Genomic DNA, 17,212 nt, shown 5'->3' with positions numbered 1-17,212 from the left:
TGCTTGTTTGTTAAACGTGGGTGCAATGAGCTTCAAATATTCAACTTTGTTCACATCTAATGTAAATAACATAAAAACCTTAAATAGTCGGCTTGACTACATCACATCTAATGTTACTGTTCTATAATGAGATGATGTGACCCATCTTGTTTTTTAATTCATTGATATTATTAAGATATTCCCCAAAGTCATTTTTTTTGCATAAATAAGCACATTTTGTTCTTTGGTGGAAGCTATATGTTGTACCTCATGCTGCTTATGCCCACCCCTTCAAAACTCATCCTCTTTCTCCACCCACAAAAACTTTGTTGGCTGTCTTCACACATTTGACTCTGATCACACTTCATTACAGGCGAGCTCATTGGGGTCTGTCTGAAGCCTGACACCGATCCAGCGGGCACATCTCGGACTCTTGTCAGGTAGTAGACAGCATCCATCATATACTTTCCTCAATGATCAGTACGTCAATGTGTTGATTTAATTCACTTTTTTTTGTATCAAGATAGATCTTAAATAAACATTTATTTCAGTTTATCCATGTGATTTATTGGATACACAACCAACCACTTCTTGTCTTATTATAACTTGTAGGATGCAGATCAGGAGGATGACGATGCTGTTTGGCTTCTGTGTATTATCTGTTGGGTTTTTCCTGGACATGGGAGCTTGCACTGCAGGTGAGGAACTATTTTTTTTTATCACAGTTTTTTACTTGGTACACTAAAAATACTAACTTGAACAGAGTTGATGAGGTAAGATAGCTAATACTGACCAATTTTTAACCTCAAACCGTATTAAAAGTGTACATTGATGTAGAAGCTGATCTGATCGACAACCTTAGAAACTGTTGTTTTGTCTCTTGGCTCTGAAATTTCAACGTTTGACCCAGTCACTTGTCATTCAGTGTGGTGGCAGCTTCCTTTTTTTTCTCTGCCAAATTCCTCATGTTTTCACTGCTGGATTCGCTAGAAATTTCTCTGGCTTGACAAGACAGAAATGCATAAACAGTTAGCTCGGATTGATATCAAAGTGAAGTGCCACATCCTGCCCAAAACAGAAAGAACAGAAAGGGAAACAAGCCAGTTGACACTGATACAAAAAACGGTAATAAATCAACTGTATGGAGCAAACAAAAGCCCTGTGTCTCACAGTGGCCAAGAAGTGACAGGGGCTTGAAGAGCTTGTATACGTGTCATCTTTTGAAAAGGAGGATCTGATGGTTGTCAGGATCACCCTGTGGTGATGGATCCCCAAGGCCTTGGCCTGAATCGAGGCTTTTGATACTCTTTGACTTCCCTCCCATCTCACAGTGCCATGGCATTGATGCTCTTTGAATTAAAACACTGCGCTAAATAGATTGTGGTGTGCAAGACGTTCCAGATCTCTAGGATACCGGAAACCAGCTGCGACTCAAAGGTCAAAACATGCGGCCCGAAATTCACCTCAGACATCTCTGCATGCCAGAGTAAAGTCTGAAGATGGCCGCTGCACAAAGGCGTCTTTGAATCTGATAAATTTAGGCTGGACACTGAGTGGGAAAAGCTTTTGTCAGTCAAAATAGACCAGAGGTCAGTTGCTGTCTCACTCTAAAGCATCTCCGTTATTTGTTACCCTCTCATACTTTTACAACTTTTCAGTTTCACACTCAAGACAAATGTTGCTAGTATATATGAAACATTGGTTCCCAAAGTGGGTTCCTCAAAAATGTGCCACAGATAAAACAATTTATTTGTTTATTTGTTTATTTTATTATTTTTTTTTTTTTTTACATTTTTCTCAACTCAACTTTACATATACACATGCAGCCAAAATGCAAACAGCACAGGCAAAAAATTGAAAACAAAAATAGACAGCAGTAATGACAATTTGCAAGGTTTTTTAAATCAAATTGTACCACATAATAGAGAACAAGGAAACAGTACTTTTATGTCAAAGTTATACTAACATGTTCCTTCCTTTTCCCCTCAACATCAGTGCCAACAGAGCTCAGAATTACTTCAATAAAGGTACTTAATTTAATTCTTTTGAGCGTGTAGTACAAAAGTTAATATCAAACACATTTCACTGATTATCTTCTGACATATTTTTTGATAGCAAGAGCCATATACAATGTCCAAAGGCACCCAAATGGAGGGCTTCTGCATGGACCTGCTGTCTGAAATAGCCAAGAAACTGGGCTTCAAGTACAAAGTGCAGCTGGTGAAGGATGGTTCATACGGCCGACAGGATGAGAGCGGGAACTGGAATGGGATGATTGGAGAGGTGGTGCGAGGCGTGAGTACATGAAAACTGACATTTTTGGAAACCACTCTGCAGAAGCTTGAATTACCCAGCTGGCATCTGTGACTCACAATTGATGCAAGTGAATATGTGGCGAGAACAATAACAGCCGGTTGGTGCAATTAAAATTGAATTCTCTTAAAGTGAGTATTAATTCACCCCCTACAGGAGGCAGACCTTGCGATTGCTCCGCTGACTCTCACTGCAGCTCGGGAGAAAGTAGTGGGGATGAGCAAACCGTTCATGCAGACGGGCATCAGCATCCTGCTGAGGAAGGACATCTCAGAGGAAACTGGATTCTTTGATTTCCTGACGCCCTTTACAGCCGAGACTTGGGTCGGGATACTTATTGCTTACCTTGGTACCGCTGCTTGCATCTTTATAGTTACCAGGTTAGTGATACAAGTCTGTAAAACTTTTTAAAGTGCCACTTATGATTTACTCATTGATGTTTAATGATGTGCGTTGGGTTTAAATAAGAGCTTATACTTCTTGTTGGTGGATATTTTCACCTCTCTGCTGGTAGAGTCCCTTTGATTGCAGTCACATTAATAAGTCATATTTTTTTATGCAAATGCAGACTCAGCCCATGTGAGTGGAGTCAGCCTCAGAGTGAGCAGAACAGATTCAGCTTCCTCCACAGCCTGTGGTACACAGCTGGGGCTCTGACTCTGCAAGGTAAACAGCTAAACCAGACACTTCAGATGCCACCACACAGACAGGAGAATCTCAGGGTTTAATGCATTTGCTGATTTGTTTCTTTTCCAGAAATTAACTATGACATTTGTAGCTGCGACATCCTCACCTTTTGCCACAATAGTTTTGGCCTTGGGAGGCTGAAATTTGCCTTGAAGGTCTAGTGTGTGTGTGTGTGTGTAGGGGTCTGTTTTTGTCCATGCTATGTGGCAATATAGGGGGCATGACATTTGGAGTGGCCTGTCGCATAGAAGGCTTAACTTCCAAATGGATTCATGGATTTGACCAAGATTTTGCTGACAGTAGTAGGTCATCTTTGAAAGGATGCATCTTCCCAATGTTTTGTTTTATGGTGGTGAACCAAAGTTATATATTCCAGAGCATCATGCTCTGATGAAGGCCGCTGGGCTGAAACATCAGCATGTTAGCATGTTAGCATATTTGGCCAGAATAAATTGGTGAGGTTAAGATGATTCAACCTTTTCCTGAAGATTTGTGTGTGTGATATCTTTTTATTTTTGGGTGTTCAGCAGTGGTAGTGACTTCACGAAACATGACCAAAGTGTTTGTGAGGTTGCGTGTTTGTTAATGTTTTCTTTTCACTGAACTGTTTTTGTCTTGTCAGGTGCTGGTCCTCACCCCAGAGCTCTCTCAGGACGTGTCATCTGCTGCAGTTGGTGGTTATTCACCATCGTCCTCCTGGCATGTTATTTCTCCAACCTCAGCTCCTCTAAGAGCTCTGACTCCTCTCACCTGATGGTGAAAGGGTTTGACGACTTGGCCAACCAGGATATGATTGAGTACGGCTGTCTGGCTGGCTCTTCCACCCTCGCCTTCTTCAAGGTACGGACATCAGATCACTTATAGAGGCCTCATGTTACTGCTGTCTCTCTAAATCTGTTTTTCCTTCATCCAGAATTCAAACAATCCAGTGTACCGCAGAATCTATGAACACATGGAGAGAACGAGGAGTTTTGTGTCATCTATGGACGAGGGGGTCCGGCGTGCAAAAGAGGGGAACTTTGCTTTTATCGGAGAGTCTGTTTCTTTGGACTTGGCAGTGGCTCGTCACTGTGAACTGGTCAGAGCTCATGAAGTCGTTGGCATGAGGGGATACAGCATTGCTGCCACCCTTGGTGAGGCTACTAATTTTGATAATGACATTTTACATATGAAATAAAAATAGTATTATTAACATTCATCACTTTCCTCAAGGCTCACCCCTCATAAAGAACCTCAGTGTGGCAATCCTGCAGCTGAGCGAGGCAGGGGAGCTGGCTTACCTGCGGAGCAAGTGGTGGGCCAGCAGCTGCATGGCAGACAAGGCCAAGTTTTCAGCGGTGCAGCCACACAGCCTCAAGGGGATGTTTCTGATTCTCTCCCTGGGCCTGGGGCTGGGAGCGTTGCTGGCCGTCCTGGAGCTCACCTCCAAGAGCCGCAGAAATGCAGCCGAGCAGAAGGTATGTGCACACAAATCACTTCTATCACTATCACTTTGAACAGCCTGCCTCATTGATTTGTTTCACTGCTGGTTATATTTGTATTTCCTTCACACAGAAATCCTGCTGCACCGTCCTGACTGAAGAACTGAGTCTGCGCTTGAGGACCAATAATCCAAACAAACCCCAGGAAAATGTAGACAAAGATAAAGAAAAAGCATAGAAACACCCTGGAAACATGTCATTTTAACAAACCTGTTATTCTTTTTAATTTGTTCTTGTTTGATAGCTGTTTCAGGATGTGCTCTAATATTTGACAGAAAAATTAACTCTAGGTTTTGAACTTAGAACGTAAAAATGAATAAAGAAACTCACATTTTATTAAAATAACCAATTTATTGATTCTCCTGTATGAATGCTACAGTTTCAATGAAAAAGCAAACATAGTTTAAATATTATAAAAATAATTATTAAATCGATCAGTGTTCAGACTTGACTAACAAATAGTGCTCATGTACTTGGTTTTTTCTTGGTTTACTGTTTCTTTGCATCACGCTGTTTTGTACAGTTGGCAATGGCTTCACATGATTTCAACAATTTCTTTTTAAAAACTATTTCATGCATAAAAACTGTTGATTGTAAACATTACAGCAGGCCTAAAATAATAATGATAATAAAAAAAACTGTCTAATTGTGTAATTCTGTGTGATGTCTTCCTGTTCATCCTCTGCTTCGTCCTCCCACACCTCCTTTCTCTGGTTGTGTTCTTTCCATTTTTCTTCATCTTCTGAAGCATGCTGTTGTCTTTGGAGTCACAAATCTAAACTGTGGTCTAATCTAAAAAAGAAAAACACAAAAGTCATGATTAAATACAACCTCTTTTTATTTATTTTTTTACCTGCGGGTCTTTTTATTTCACAAATGTTATCTATGACTCACCATTTAGAAAAAGGGGAGATTTACAGCGTATCTCTCTCATCCTCTGGTCAAAAAGTGCCTTCATCTCCCTCTGCAGTGTTCCCTCACGTTGCTCTTCCCCGCCTGCCACGCAGGAGGGCACAAACTCCAGGCTGTTGGTGCTGCTAACACTGCTGCTGGAGGTGCTGTCAGACAGGCAGAGGCCGTTGGGTATGGGCCTCACCTGTCCTCTGTAGCTGCCGTAGTTTTGTGTCTGTCGATGGAAAACAGGCTTGCGGTTCACCATGGGGGTCTCAGGAGAGGTAATCTGTTTTCGAGGGCAACTACGTGAGCGGGCCTTTGTTCGCATCGGTGTGGACGGTCGGGGGCTGGCTGGAGCCTGTAAGGTCCGTCTCACCCTGGGAGGGGATGATGGAGGGATAAGTGGAGAGGATTTGGCTTCATGCTGGATCACAGGATGTGGCACAGGCTGAGGCTGAGGGGGGGGATCAGTCTGAGTTTCTTGTGGTCGCTCAGGTTCATTGGTAACATCCTTGTGTAATTCTTTTGGTAATTCCTCAATAGTAACGTCCTTGTCTAGCTGTGGTTCTTTCGTTACTTCCTTAGATTGTTCAGGCTGCTCGGGCTCAAATGTCTGAACTGTCTCCTGCTCAGCACAGTTTGACTCTGGTGACTCAGGTTCATTCTCCACCTCTTCTTCAATTGGATTTTGGCTGTCAGGACCATCAAGACAAGAAGCCTGGGGAGATGTCTCAAGGTCAAAGCTATCTGCTGTCACATAGGGAGCAGCCCCCATGTGGTGGGAGTCAGTGGAGGACATCCGGCTGAAGAACCCTCTCCTCGTCTCTGGTGGTTCATGAATTTTAACTCTGTGAGCTCGCCTCACTGGCTCACTCATGGCCCCTTTGTGGAAGGCAGCCTTGGCTGCAGGCCCTTGTACCAGAGGATACATTTCCCCATTCTTGCTGTCCTGAGAGATGGCATCCAGATCCTTGCGGAAGTACAGAGAACGTCCGTCCTCTGAGGACAAGACAGAGAAGTCTAGAGAAGGCTGCCTTTGTTGACCCTTTATATGCTTCTTGGCAGCTTTTTGGATGTGTTTTCTGGCTGCATGCACTGCATTTGCAGGTTTAATCTGTTTCACAAAGGACACAAAAGGTTTTTAGATAGAGTTGAAGCTTAAATTCGATTTGTGAGTTAATGTAGAGTAGCTCACCTTTCCTGTTATGTCATTGATAGCAACATGAACAAAGATGGAGGACTCCGCCATCCCCTCCAGGTACACATGCCGATAACCTACAAATTTTGCATAAAAATCTTGTTAACCTTAATTTCATTTGTAAAGGAATAGTTTGACATTTTGTGAAATATGTTTATTTGCTTCTTTATTTCTTTATCTTGCTAAAAGGCCCTTATGCCTTGTTTGATCCGTACAAAAACCGAGTCATGGAAACAAGAAGTTTTGGTTTTATGAAGGGTTATGTGTGGGACAATTTCTTGGCTGGTTGCAGCAACGTCCTGCAAATGTTGTTACTTTTTAAACAAACCAGTCTAGCTTTTTATGCTAAGCTAAGCTAACTGGCTGCTAGCTATAGCCTTACTGATCTGACAGATGTGAGAGTGGTATCAATCTTCTCATCTCTCTTCTCTCTCTTATTTCCTCTCTTATGTCAAACTATTTAATGTGCTTTTTAAACTGACCTAAACTTTTTTCCTCATTACAGAAGATATTTTGAAAAAAAACTCTCACACACAGGGTTTGCACATCATGTAATCTACCTGGCATCATACTGGTGAAAGCAACAGTCCTCTGTCCAATGAAATCTCGTCCAATAGGATCATGATCCCACACTTCGAAACGCACCAGTGCGATCTGCGGCATTTGAATATTGAAGACAAGAGTCTCCTCCCACATTGGGTTGAAACCTGAGTGACGGGAGAAGATAATTTACAGACAGTCGGCTGCTTGTGTTGAGATTTTGTCTTGCAATATGAATTTTGCGCAGGTACCATTATCGTCCACCACTCTGGTCTGCTGCTTGGAGCAATCAAGAGGTAGACCGATTATCTCAACCTCAACAAAGGGATCAATAATCTGGAAGCAGAAAAACATGAGCAAAAATAGCATTTTAGTGATGAGTCAGGTGTATTGTAATATAGTATTGTAATAGTGGTCTGCACTATGTTGACCTCACCTCTCCTCTGTCCCCAAACATGGAGTCTTTTGGTTTGGGGAGCTGCTGTCCACTGATGATCTTTAGCACTAACTGAGTCTTTCTGTGTCCTGGTAGAGGATCGTCCAACGTGGGGTTAAAGGCAGCTGAAAAAAAACAAAAAATGTGACTAACCTCTCGTAGAGGGACTCCTACTATTAAAGTGGAGCTCTGGTATTTTTAAACCTGGGACCTACGGTATATTATCATATTTTGGTGTGAAAATGATTCATACTTAACAAAGGTTTTGGAATCGGTCCTGTAGATCATGTCAGCTGGCTGCTGCGACAAGGCTATAATGGCTGCAATGTAATCCTTTGGGGCAACTCTGACGTCCACTAAAAATGCTTGTTTTTGCCACTGACAGGCTGAGGTTGTGTCTGACAACATTATGGAACCAAATCTCGTTCAAGGAGAAGTTTCGGCTTGAAATCTCACAAGACGTGAGTCGTTGCAGGAAGATGACAGTGGAAAATTGAGTCAGAGTTGGAGACAAGAGGGGTTTTCCTGGAGGAACTGCCAGCCATGATGTATTTCCAAGGTCATGGCTGAATATTTAACTAATTTCACAATCTAGATGAGGCAACAACTGTAACAACTGACCTCGCAAGATTTTAGAGCCAGACTTCTTGAGCCAGACTTGTGTTTTTGGTAAGAAAACAGATCTTATTATCTTATAAAAAAGTCTGTCTCTTTCTTTATTGTTGTCAGAGACTTAGAAGAACAACCTCAGCCTGTAAGTGGCAAAAACAAGCACTTTTAGTGGACGTAACATTGACACTCGGAGTTGCCCCAAAGGATTACATTGCAGTTGTTGCAGCCGTGTCCCTGCCACCAGCTGAGGGGAGCTACTGGAACGATTCTAAAACTTTTAGTAAGTATGAATCATTTACAGGAATTCCCCTTTAACTCTGCACAGACATACCTTTACGCATGTACTTAGGCTTCAGAATATATCCACAGTTTCCATTGGCTGAGAACTTGGCTCGGTTCAGTTCAAGCATACGGCCCTCAGTTTGATAATTCAGCGCAACTGGAACAACATATATATATATAACATATATACAAAAATGAAAAGCTGCGACAATACCAAAGATTGTAAGTAGATAGTACTGCAGCCTTACCCATATGACATCCTGCATTCCAGTAAGGCTGTGGGTTGAAGTTGCTGGAGTCCACTCTGTAGTTCGATGGGTAGACTCTCAGGAGTTGGCGCTGGTTGAAACGGACCAACTCACCCGGCTTCAGCTGTAAGATCTGGTTCATAACAGTCTCGTTGAGGGATGACACCTGCCAACTGTTCGTAAATGCTACCAGACAGAAAAGAACAACATCAGACATACATTGATAAAAATATGCCACGATTACATGTTCGATGTTGACTTTTTTTTTACCCTTTACCTTGTGTTTCTATATCATGCACTCGGACAGATTTTGTGTACTTGACCAGGTCCGACAGTGCGCGGGACAACCGCATCGTTTTCCTCTTCCTGAAGGGAGAGTTGCAGACATACAGCACAAGTGTAACCACTGAAACAACCAGTATTAAATGGTTAAAACTACTTTAAAAAATTAAATGATCATCCTTACTTAGGATGGTAAACAATTTGAGTCCTCTCTCTGCTGCTGCTGAGGTCCGACTCTCCATCAGATGCCGACTTGTTTTTCACTCTGATTCTCTTTTTCCTCTGAAAAAAAAGAGCAGTCACCTCCATGTTTCACATTTATTTCCTTTACACAACCTGTCTTACCTGTCAAATGCTTTATTTGCCATTGTTCTGAAGGAAATAAGTGAAGGGCTGACCTTTCGTTTGAAGCTCCTTATGATCGATCTGCCAAATCTCCTCTTCTTTTTGGTTGGATTGGCAGAAGTTTGACCATTCCCATCCTAAAACAGTCAAACACAACACATAATTATGCTCATCTATCTATCTATCTATCTATCTATCTATCTATCTATCTATCTATCTATCTATCTATCTATCTGTCTGTCTGTCTGTCTGTCTGTCTGTCTGTCTATCTATCTATCTATCTATCTATCTATCTATCTTAAGGTTCAATTTGCCTGTGCGTTGCCATCATCATCATCGTCGTCGTCATCTTCCTCATCGTCTTCATCACCAGTGTCTTCATCAGACACATCACCCTCCTCTGCTTCAGGGTCAAGGTTTCCTGGCAGCTTTTTTCCCTGTAAAGTGAGATTTAATAACTGAGTATTACAGGTTCAGGTGTGTTTTCTGTGCTAAGTATCAGCGCTTTGTCTGACCGAACATGTTTCTAAAAAAAAGCAGCTTAACCTTGACTAAAATCTTCCCCTTCAGCATCTCAGGTGAGGGCAGCTTCTTGCATTCCTGTATGTTGACACCGGACAGATCCAGTTTGTCCTGGAGCACCTCTTTCAGATACTCGGCCATCTTCTTCTGCTGAGGCACAGTGCAGTGGTTCTCTATGGACAAGATCACTGGGTACCTGCAGGAGGGAGGATGTTGAAGTCCCTGAGCCAGTTTGACACACAGATGTGATGTTTTGAAAAGCCTGATAAAACACATCAGTACCGGGAGCACTTACTGTGATTTTGTGAAGGCATATTTGTTTATTGTTTCAACAACTTCTTTGAAGAGAATTTTGGATGTCAAGGTGTAGCCGTGATGAATGATGGGCTCCCCGTCAGGCCCGTCCCAGCAGTCCACTGAGAACAAAAGAGTGAGAGGTGAGTGAGTCACCTTGTGTCTAATCTCATACAATCACAGGGAAGAGAGCTGAAGTTCTGGTTGTGCAGGCTCTCACCCTCCACACAGCGACAGCCTGCCTGGAGAACATAGGCGTACATTTCCACTCTAGACTGAGAGAGCAGCTGGTCTCCTGTCAGGTAGGTGTTGTGTGAGGTGGAGATGAAGTAGTTATTCAGAGGCTGAGTCATGTCCTGGTTCACCTGGTTGTGCTCGGGGTTGAAGATATCGCCTGCAGGACTCCTCATGAAGTTGGTGAAACCTGAAGGGAAAAGGTGTCAGACCAGGTGTGTTATTCTGATGTTGATGTCATGTCTAGTCTAAGTGACATATGTGATGTTACTGATGCACTGTTAAATACGTTTTCCATACCATCAATACCCAGTACCATACGCTGCAGGTTCAAAGGACATGGCTCAAACTGGGCCACTATGTCAGCTAGATACTCTTTGGCCAGACCTCGTATCTGCAAATAAAAAGGAAGTATCAGGGATGACATTTTGGGTTCAAGTGACAATATTCTACACATGTTTTACTAGTTCAATACTGCTTTTATTGTCAATGAGCAGCAATAGCAATCTTATTTTCACATTTTATTATGTCTAAGTGACTATTCGGTACAACAATTCTTTAAAAGCCAGACTGCTGCGGCCACAAGCAGGCTTCAGCATAATCCCTGCAGGCAATTGCACACTTTTCAAGTACAACCACTTAAAGTGATGTTTATGCCAAGCTCACATTGAGTGATCATCACATCATCACAGACATCAAAGTGTCTGACAACATTATGGACAGGATCTCTACAGCAATAGACCCCTTTGTTAAGAAATAATATTCTTTTTATTTAACCGGAAACAGCTGCTACTGCTCACGCCAAAGCCACCAGACTACATTTTATCATCGTAAAACACACGTCATTCAAACTTGACAGGAAGAAAATACAACTCACCTAAATCATCTTTCAACCGTGCAAACAATCACTAACTTGACTTAGTTTGGTTGAAATAAACCCTTAATTCATCAACGCAGTAGTTAAAATATCAGTGCGTTTTATTTTTTTACTGTTTAGTTTGAATGAAGTCATTGAATCATTTAAAAATGCCGATCATGAATAGTGGGGGTTTTGATTAAATGAAAATCTTAAAAAATGCAAAAAAACTTTAAAATAAATGCACACAATATGGGCAGCTTTCCACCTAACATGAAAGATGGCATTAATCTTTTTACATTTTCTTGTACCTTCTGTTCATTTTCCAGAAAGCGTGCGAGGTCGTGAAGATCCATAACTTCCTTCTGATTGCTGTAGGAGATCATTATCAGATAGAGGTCTCTGCGAGTGGAAATCATCTTGTAGAACGTGCAGAATTCTTCAAAGCCCAGAGAGCCCTGGTTCTCGTCTGTGTCTGCATCCTACAGATAACAACGAAAGTATCTTATGAGCAAGAAATAACTCTCGCAGTGTGTGTGTGATTTGAGATAACCATCCTGCCAAAGAAAATATGCCCCATACTCCCATCTGAAGGACATATCTCGCACCATCAAACATGATGGAGCTCGTTCACAGAGACTATCACCATCAGGAGTGGAGGACAGTGAGCTACTGAACTAAAGCGATATTGCAGTGCGACTAAAGCCATCTGTTCAGCGGTGGCCATATGGCCTTCCTGTGGCACTCTCCTGCCAACATACTGTATATACATATTTGTCTACTGTCTCCATGCTTTTGTCTGACTGCTTCTCTGACTGAAATGATGAGACAATTACATAAAGAATAGACCACTTCCTTCACTTTTTCCAGACCATTTTCTTTCTGTTGCCAGTCTGACCACATCATGAATGCAAATCATGTAACTGTAGTCCTCTCATGCTGATGTTTTCTGTTTTTTTTCTTGGTAAGAAGCATTTTGTGCCATCTACAAGCCTATTTATTTAATGTTAGCCAAACTGGGACTGTGACTGTGAAGGCAATGTTAGTAGGTCCACCACTTTAGCAGACTAAAATATCTCAACAAGTGTTGTATTGATTATGATTGTACATTCATGATGCCCAGAGGAATAATTCAACAGACTTTGGGGATCCTCATATTTTTGCGCCACCATGAAGTTTGTGGTTTTGAGTGAAATGTCTCAACAACTACTGGATAGATTGCCATATAATTTGGCACACTCATTTATGTTCCCCTCAGCATGAAATGTTATAACTTTGGTGATTTTAATTAGCACCACTATCAGGTCTAAACTTCTGTTTGTAGTGAACCGAACTCTTGGTTTCTGCAGCCCAGTCGTCAGGATAAAACATTGGCAGTTCATGTCTCTGATATGTTCAAATGTGTTTGTGTCAGGATTACGGTGGCGTTACCAACGAGACGGCTGCGAGCCAGTGACTGCAGTCTGAGTTGAAGACATTTCAACATTTGTAAAGGTGACACCGCTGAATAGTTTTCAGGAGACCTTGGTACAATTTCCAACTGTGTTTGTGGCGACAAAAGCAGGTATTGTAAGCCAAAACGTGATCTTTCCTTCACCCTAACCTGGTAGTTTTTGCTGTCGTCAAAAGTTAGAATTGAAAGTTGAACCTACTGTTTGTAGAAACTTACAATACCAACATTTATGTGAAGTGTTTGGGTTGAGTTTTAAACCAATTACCTGCAAAACTAATGACAGCCCCAGCCAGTTAGCTAACATGAACATGCTAATATGCTAAACAATGACAGAAACCTTGGTAAACATTATACCTGCCAAACACCATTTTAGCCTTACTATGGTAAGCATGTTATCACGTTAACATTAGCATTTAGCACATAACACTGCCTTTGCTAGTAGCAGCTTCACAGAGCAGTTAGCATGGCTGTGAGTGTTTGTCTTGTTCGTTTATTTTTCACTAAAGACGACCCATCAATCATCCCACTAGTGAAATCATCTCGTAGCTTAACAGAATAACAGAGTTATATTTTGCAACCATGTACAGTTGTCACAACTGACACAGGCAAGATTTCCAGTGAAGAGATATCAGTGAAACTAGAATACTGAAGATACAAAAGTACAAAGGGTTATTTTGACCGCGGGCCATGCACATTAAATTAGTGGTAGCTTGTATAATTAACCTCTGAGGATTAAAGTCTTACTTGAAACATCTGCCTGACTTTCTGCTTTGGTAAATTCACATTGAGTTTGTGGAGCAGCTGGTGAACTTCTCCAATGCTCAAGGTGCCGTCTCCGTTTTTGTCTGCCTCGGAGAAAGTCTGCTGTAACCACATGAGACTGCGGTTAAGGAAGAAACTACGAGGATAATGATCAGGTCACTTCATGTGTGTTGATCCATCAGATAAGTCTCAAGCGGATGTGTTAACCTCCACTTTAAATAAACCTGATATGTAGTAATGTGTAAGAAAAGCTGGATAAAGGATATTGATCACGGGTGCGCTGCCTCCGGGCCAAACTGTCTTCATCACTGATACCAGCCATGAGGTATTTCAGCCCAGTGATCCAGGTGCGGGCCTCCTCTGCGTTGGTGGAGACCAGGTCCAGGGACTTAACCCGCTCCCCGTAGTAAATACTGAAGCAGCAGTTTGGGTCGAAGCGATTGTCTGCATACCGCCTGAACATCTCAGACTTTTTGCCCTCACAGACTTCATGGATGGAATCAATAGTTACTGAAACAGATGATAAAGAAGTATAGTGAGGGTTTGTTGTCTATAGACTCTATTTGTGCCGAACTACCAGGCCTACTTTAATTTGAACAAATTTACTTTAAAATGGACAATTCAGAGTGGCTCACTTTTGGCCTTGTCGTGTTTCCTGGAGGGTCGCCACCGGATGCAGGACTTGTGCTCGTCCAGGTAAAAGAATCGGACCAGTCCTTTCTTCTTCCCCTTCAGTTTGCTCATCTGAGTGCCGGTCTGCATGGTGCACATACACCTCTCCACTGCAGGAGAGCACAAGGGGGAACATCATGTTTCAAACGTCAGGTGGCTGTCACTCTCTGTCAGCCAAGTCATTTATTCAGAGGGTGTGTTTATTTTAACTATCTTAAGTTGTCTGTCAAATTATCTTCCATAATCTGAAAGTTAATGCTGTTTTCTTTGTTAATATATCTTTATTGTTGTTTTCCCTTGTCTTTATTTTGTAATGGATACATTACAGGTGACTTAAGTATAAAAAAGGCTGTTTGATTGAATAAATTGCATGAAATACAGCAGTGCATGGGTTGATTGTGAGCAGGAAGACATTGCGACAACACCAAAGGAATCGCTGAAGCAGCCGAGACAAGTAGAGGTTTACCATCAAGCACTTTGTTTATGAGATTATAGTCTGCGTCACACAGGGATTTAAGTAGCTGGATGTGTGTCAATGATGAGAGGCGAACAAAGGACAAGATACACATTCAAGACGAGATCTTGGACAATGAAAACAGACCCATCAAGTATCATCTGCCTCACGGTGATTTGAATGATTCTCCCCCAATTTTCTTTGATTTTGACTTTAAAAATAGCATGTTCACAGTGCTTGTACTAAAACAACAGATCTAAAAATGTTTTTTGTATCATTGAGGTCATGGAGAGGTGGTGTGATTGTTTTGTGTGCTGTGGTAACCTTTGTTTGTAATCTAAAGCTCAAATACATGTGACGCAACCTGGCACAACGTTCAGGCTAATCCTAAAGGATTGTCTAGTGTCCATATGCCTGTTATCTACTCACAGGCTTCCCTGCAGCTCTACTCTGCTGTGTTGAATATTCACACATTTTAGAGGGAAGACAATATGATGGTTAAGGATGTCCTGGTTTTAAAATATCATGTTAATGTCATATGTGTCCACTCTGCAGGCACTTCTGCTAAACAACCTGTTGATATTCTGCAGCAATTTGAGTGTTAATATTCAATGAGCCATTAGTGGATCTCACCTATCTGACCCAGCCTCCATTTTGGCTGTGCGACCACACTGCCACCAATCCAGAAAAACTCCTCTGCCAGTCTGGAGATGGATGCTTTCTGCCAGAGTTTTGGAGAGCTCATAATGGACGGGCTGGATGAATTCATGGCACTCGAGCCCCGTTTCTCCTGATGGAAGGAGGACTTAGCAAGCGAGGGGGAGAACCTCCCTGCTGACAGAGACCCTAGAGACTGGAAGGTGGTCTTCTTGGGAGACATACAGGACAGTGGTGGGCTGCCACTCAGCCCTGGAGACAGAGGCGCCATCGCTGGGGTGCTGTTCATCCCTGAGCTGTACGTTTGAGTCCAGCTCTCCTGTCCCATTCACATCACGTGAACCCACCTCCCCCTTTCTCCTCAGTAAATTTTGTTTATAGCACAGCTTCTCTCATGAAGATTTTAGTCGGCATGTCCTCTTCTCCCAATTAAAGTCCTCTGGGAACAATATTCCCATCCTGAAGGCTCATTCCACGTCATCCTGTGTCCAGCGATCCTGTGTAGCAGCCATAGGTTCTTCTGTTTTTATTTTTTGCTCTGAGAGAAGACTCCTCGCAGAGGAAGAGTGTGCAACACGTGTCAGTCACTAAATCTTCCTCAAGCTGTAATCCTGGAGTGAGGCTTCAGCCTTGCTTTCATGGAGGGATTTTCACGCAACCAGTAAGCCTCTGAAGAAAGACTGGGATAGGAAGGGTGCAAATATTCTACATAAATAACTACACCCATGGCAGTCCTTATCATTGAAGAATATAGAAACTGTAGGAGATTTATTAGATTGATTTTAGCACAGACATTATCATGATTTAAGGTTATTGTCACTCAGGTGCATTTGGCTGTTAACAAGCTTGAAGTTTCCATTATTCAACTGTGTGCAATGATTTCCCCCTAGAGGAGACTGTGTGACACACAATAAATGTATACAAATGTATGTATGTCATGGTACATGGAGATCCACTAATATTTAGGGAAACTAAGACCTGTATTTGTCATTTTACTCTAAATCAAAGTAAAATGAAGATTATATTATTATTAACTAAATACATTTCTGGGTAATTTACTGTCTTTTAAATACATTTCAAAACATTTTCTTAATGTCTTATATTTACTGTATTTCTCTGCCCCTGTCGTGTAAAGCAGTTTTTTTTTTAAATTCCCTTGAGTCTGAACTGTGCTCATGATAAATACACCTGCCTTGCCTTTAAAGGCCCAACATACTCAGATCATTTCATTTCTAAACACTGACGGGTCTACTTTTCACCACAGACCTGACAGCTAAAAAAAAGCTAATGGCAATATAAAACATGAATTTACAGAAACAATTCATTGAAAGTAAAACATGTACTGTCCCTAATGTCAGACCACAAAGTCCTGCTGTTACCGCTCGTAAAAACAAGCAAGTCCTAAGTTCTCAAAGGACTCCAAACTTCATACAACTGAAAAGCTTCCTCTCTTAAATAAAAGCTGAGAGCTGTAAGGCATGAACTCTTGACTCATGACTCATCTACTGTGTGATGTTAGGGGGTTCCTCCGACACTTACTTTAATAAAAGATTTCCTTTATTCGGCTTTATTATTGCCTTTAATGCTCTTCTGTTAGTTTTGTTTCAGGAGCAGCTCCATCTAATTTCAACCTGAATGAGGAGAAATCTAATCAGCCAGTATAACTTGAAACACCTGTGTGGAGCCTATAAAGCAGCATCTGGAAAAGGTAGCAATTAAAATACAAGGTGTGTCAGCTGATCACGCCGCTGCTTCAGTGTGGCTGATGCCACAAGACTGGCCTGTTTTACAGCAGATGTTATGTTACAGTATGAAAGCCATGTGTAAACAATAAAGACGGTTGAATCAATTTAGCTGCCTCAGTTTCAAAGTCATTGTAGTCCTTGTATTCCATTAGGCTGATGATGTCACAGGATTAAAGGGTAATTCCACCAATTTTACACATTATACTGAGGTTTACAGGTCTTGGGGAGTACTACTGCATATGTGGAAAAAGCAGTGTAAAGCCTTT

At 41.8% G+C, this 17,212-nt stretch overlaps 2 protein-coding genes across 2 annotated transcripts; one reads left to right on the top strand and one right to left on the bottom strand.

Annotated features, from left to right (window-relative positions):
* The first annotated feature begins 613 nt into the window (after positions 1-613).
* Positions 614-5,105, top strand: grik6 (glutamate receptor, ionotropic, kainate 6). Its single transcript, XM_073468341.1, has 9 exons — positions 614-677; positions 1,975-2,006; positions 2,095-2,274; positions 2,449-2,672; positions 2,861-2,958; positions 3,602-3,819; positions 3,893-4,112; positions 4,192-4,436; positions 4,534-5,105. The coding sequence occupies exons 1-9, from the start codon at positions 614-616 to the stop codon at positions 4,636-4,638; spliced, it is 1,386 nt and encodes a 461-aa protein (XP_073324442.1). The 3' UTR covers positions 4,639-5,105.
* Positions 5,099-16,832, bottom strand: plch2b (phospholipase C, eta 2b). The gene is made up of 22 exons (XM_073468342.1): positions 16,741-16,832; positions 15,178-15,881; positions 14,054-14,200; positions 13,685-13,928; positions 13,401-13,530; positions 11,515-11,685; positions 10,648-10,741; positions 10,334-10,537; positions 10,115-10,235; positions 9,844-10,015; positions 9,612-9,734; positions 9,351-9,434; positions 9,137-9,234; positions 8,948-9,036; positions 8,671-8,856; positions 8,472-8,579; positions 7,529-7,653; positions 7,344-7,428; positions 7,113-7,259; positions 6,550-6,629; positions 5,355-6,468; positions 5,099-5,252 (listed from the first exon to the last, which is right to left on the bottom strand). The coding sequence occupies exons 2-22, from the start codon at positions 15,527-15,529 to the stop codon at positions 5,248-5,250; spliced, it is 3,879 nt and encodes a 1,292-aa protein (XP_073324443.1). The 5' UTR covers positions 15,530-15,881; positions 16,741-16,832; the 3' UTR covers positions 5,099-5,247.
* Positions 16,833-17,212: the final 380 nt, after the last annotated feature.

The sequence above is a fragment of the Pagrus major genome, chromosome 6 (assembly GCF_040436345.1).
Source record: "Pagrus major chromosome 6, Pma_NU_1.0".
In the NCBI taxonomy this organism is placed as follows: Eukaryota; Metazoa; Chordata; class Actinopteri; order Spariformes; family Sparidae; genus Pagrus; species Pagrus major.
The sequence above is the reverse complement of the archived record's forward strand: the minus strand, read 5'-3'. Positions and strand labels throughout refer to the sequence as shown.

Coding starts and splice junctions, on each gene's coding strand:
- grik6 (XM_073468341.1), top strand. CDS start 614: ATGCTGTTTGGCTTCTGTGTATTATCTGTTGGGTTTTTCCTGGACATG. Junction 678..1,974: donor CATGGGAGCTTGCACTGCAG/GTGAGGAACTAT, acceptor CCTCAACATCAG/TGCCAACAGAGCTCAGAATT. Junction 2,007..2,094: donor TCAGAATTACTTCAATAAAG/GTACTTAATTTA, acceptor ATTTTTTGATAG/CAAGAGCCATATACAATGTC.
- plch2b (XM_073468342.1), bottom strand. CDS start 15,529: ATGGGACAGGAGAGCTGGACTCAAACGTACAGCTCAGGGATGAACAGC. Junction 13,929..14,053: donor GAAACACGACAAGGCCAAAA/GTGAGCCACTCT, acceptor CATCTGTTTCAG/TAACTATTGATTCCATCCAT. Junction 10,538..10,647: donor TATGGTACTGGGTATTGATG/GTATGGAAAACG, acceptor TTTTCCCTTCAG/GTTTCACCAACTTCATGAGG.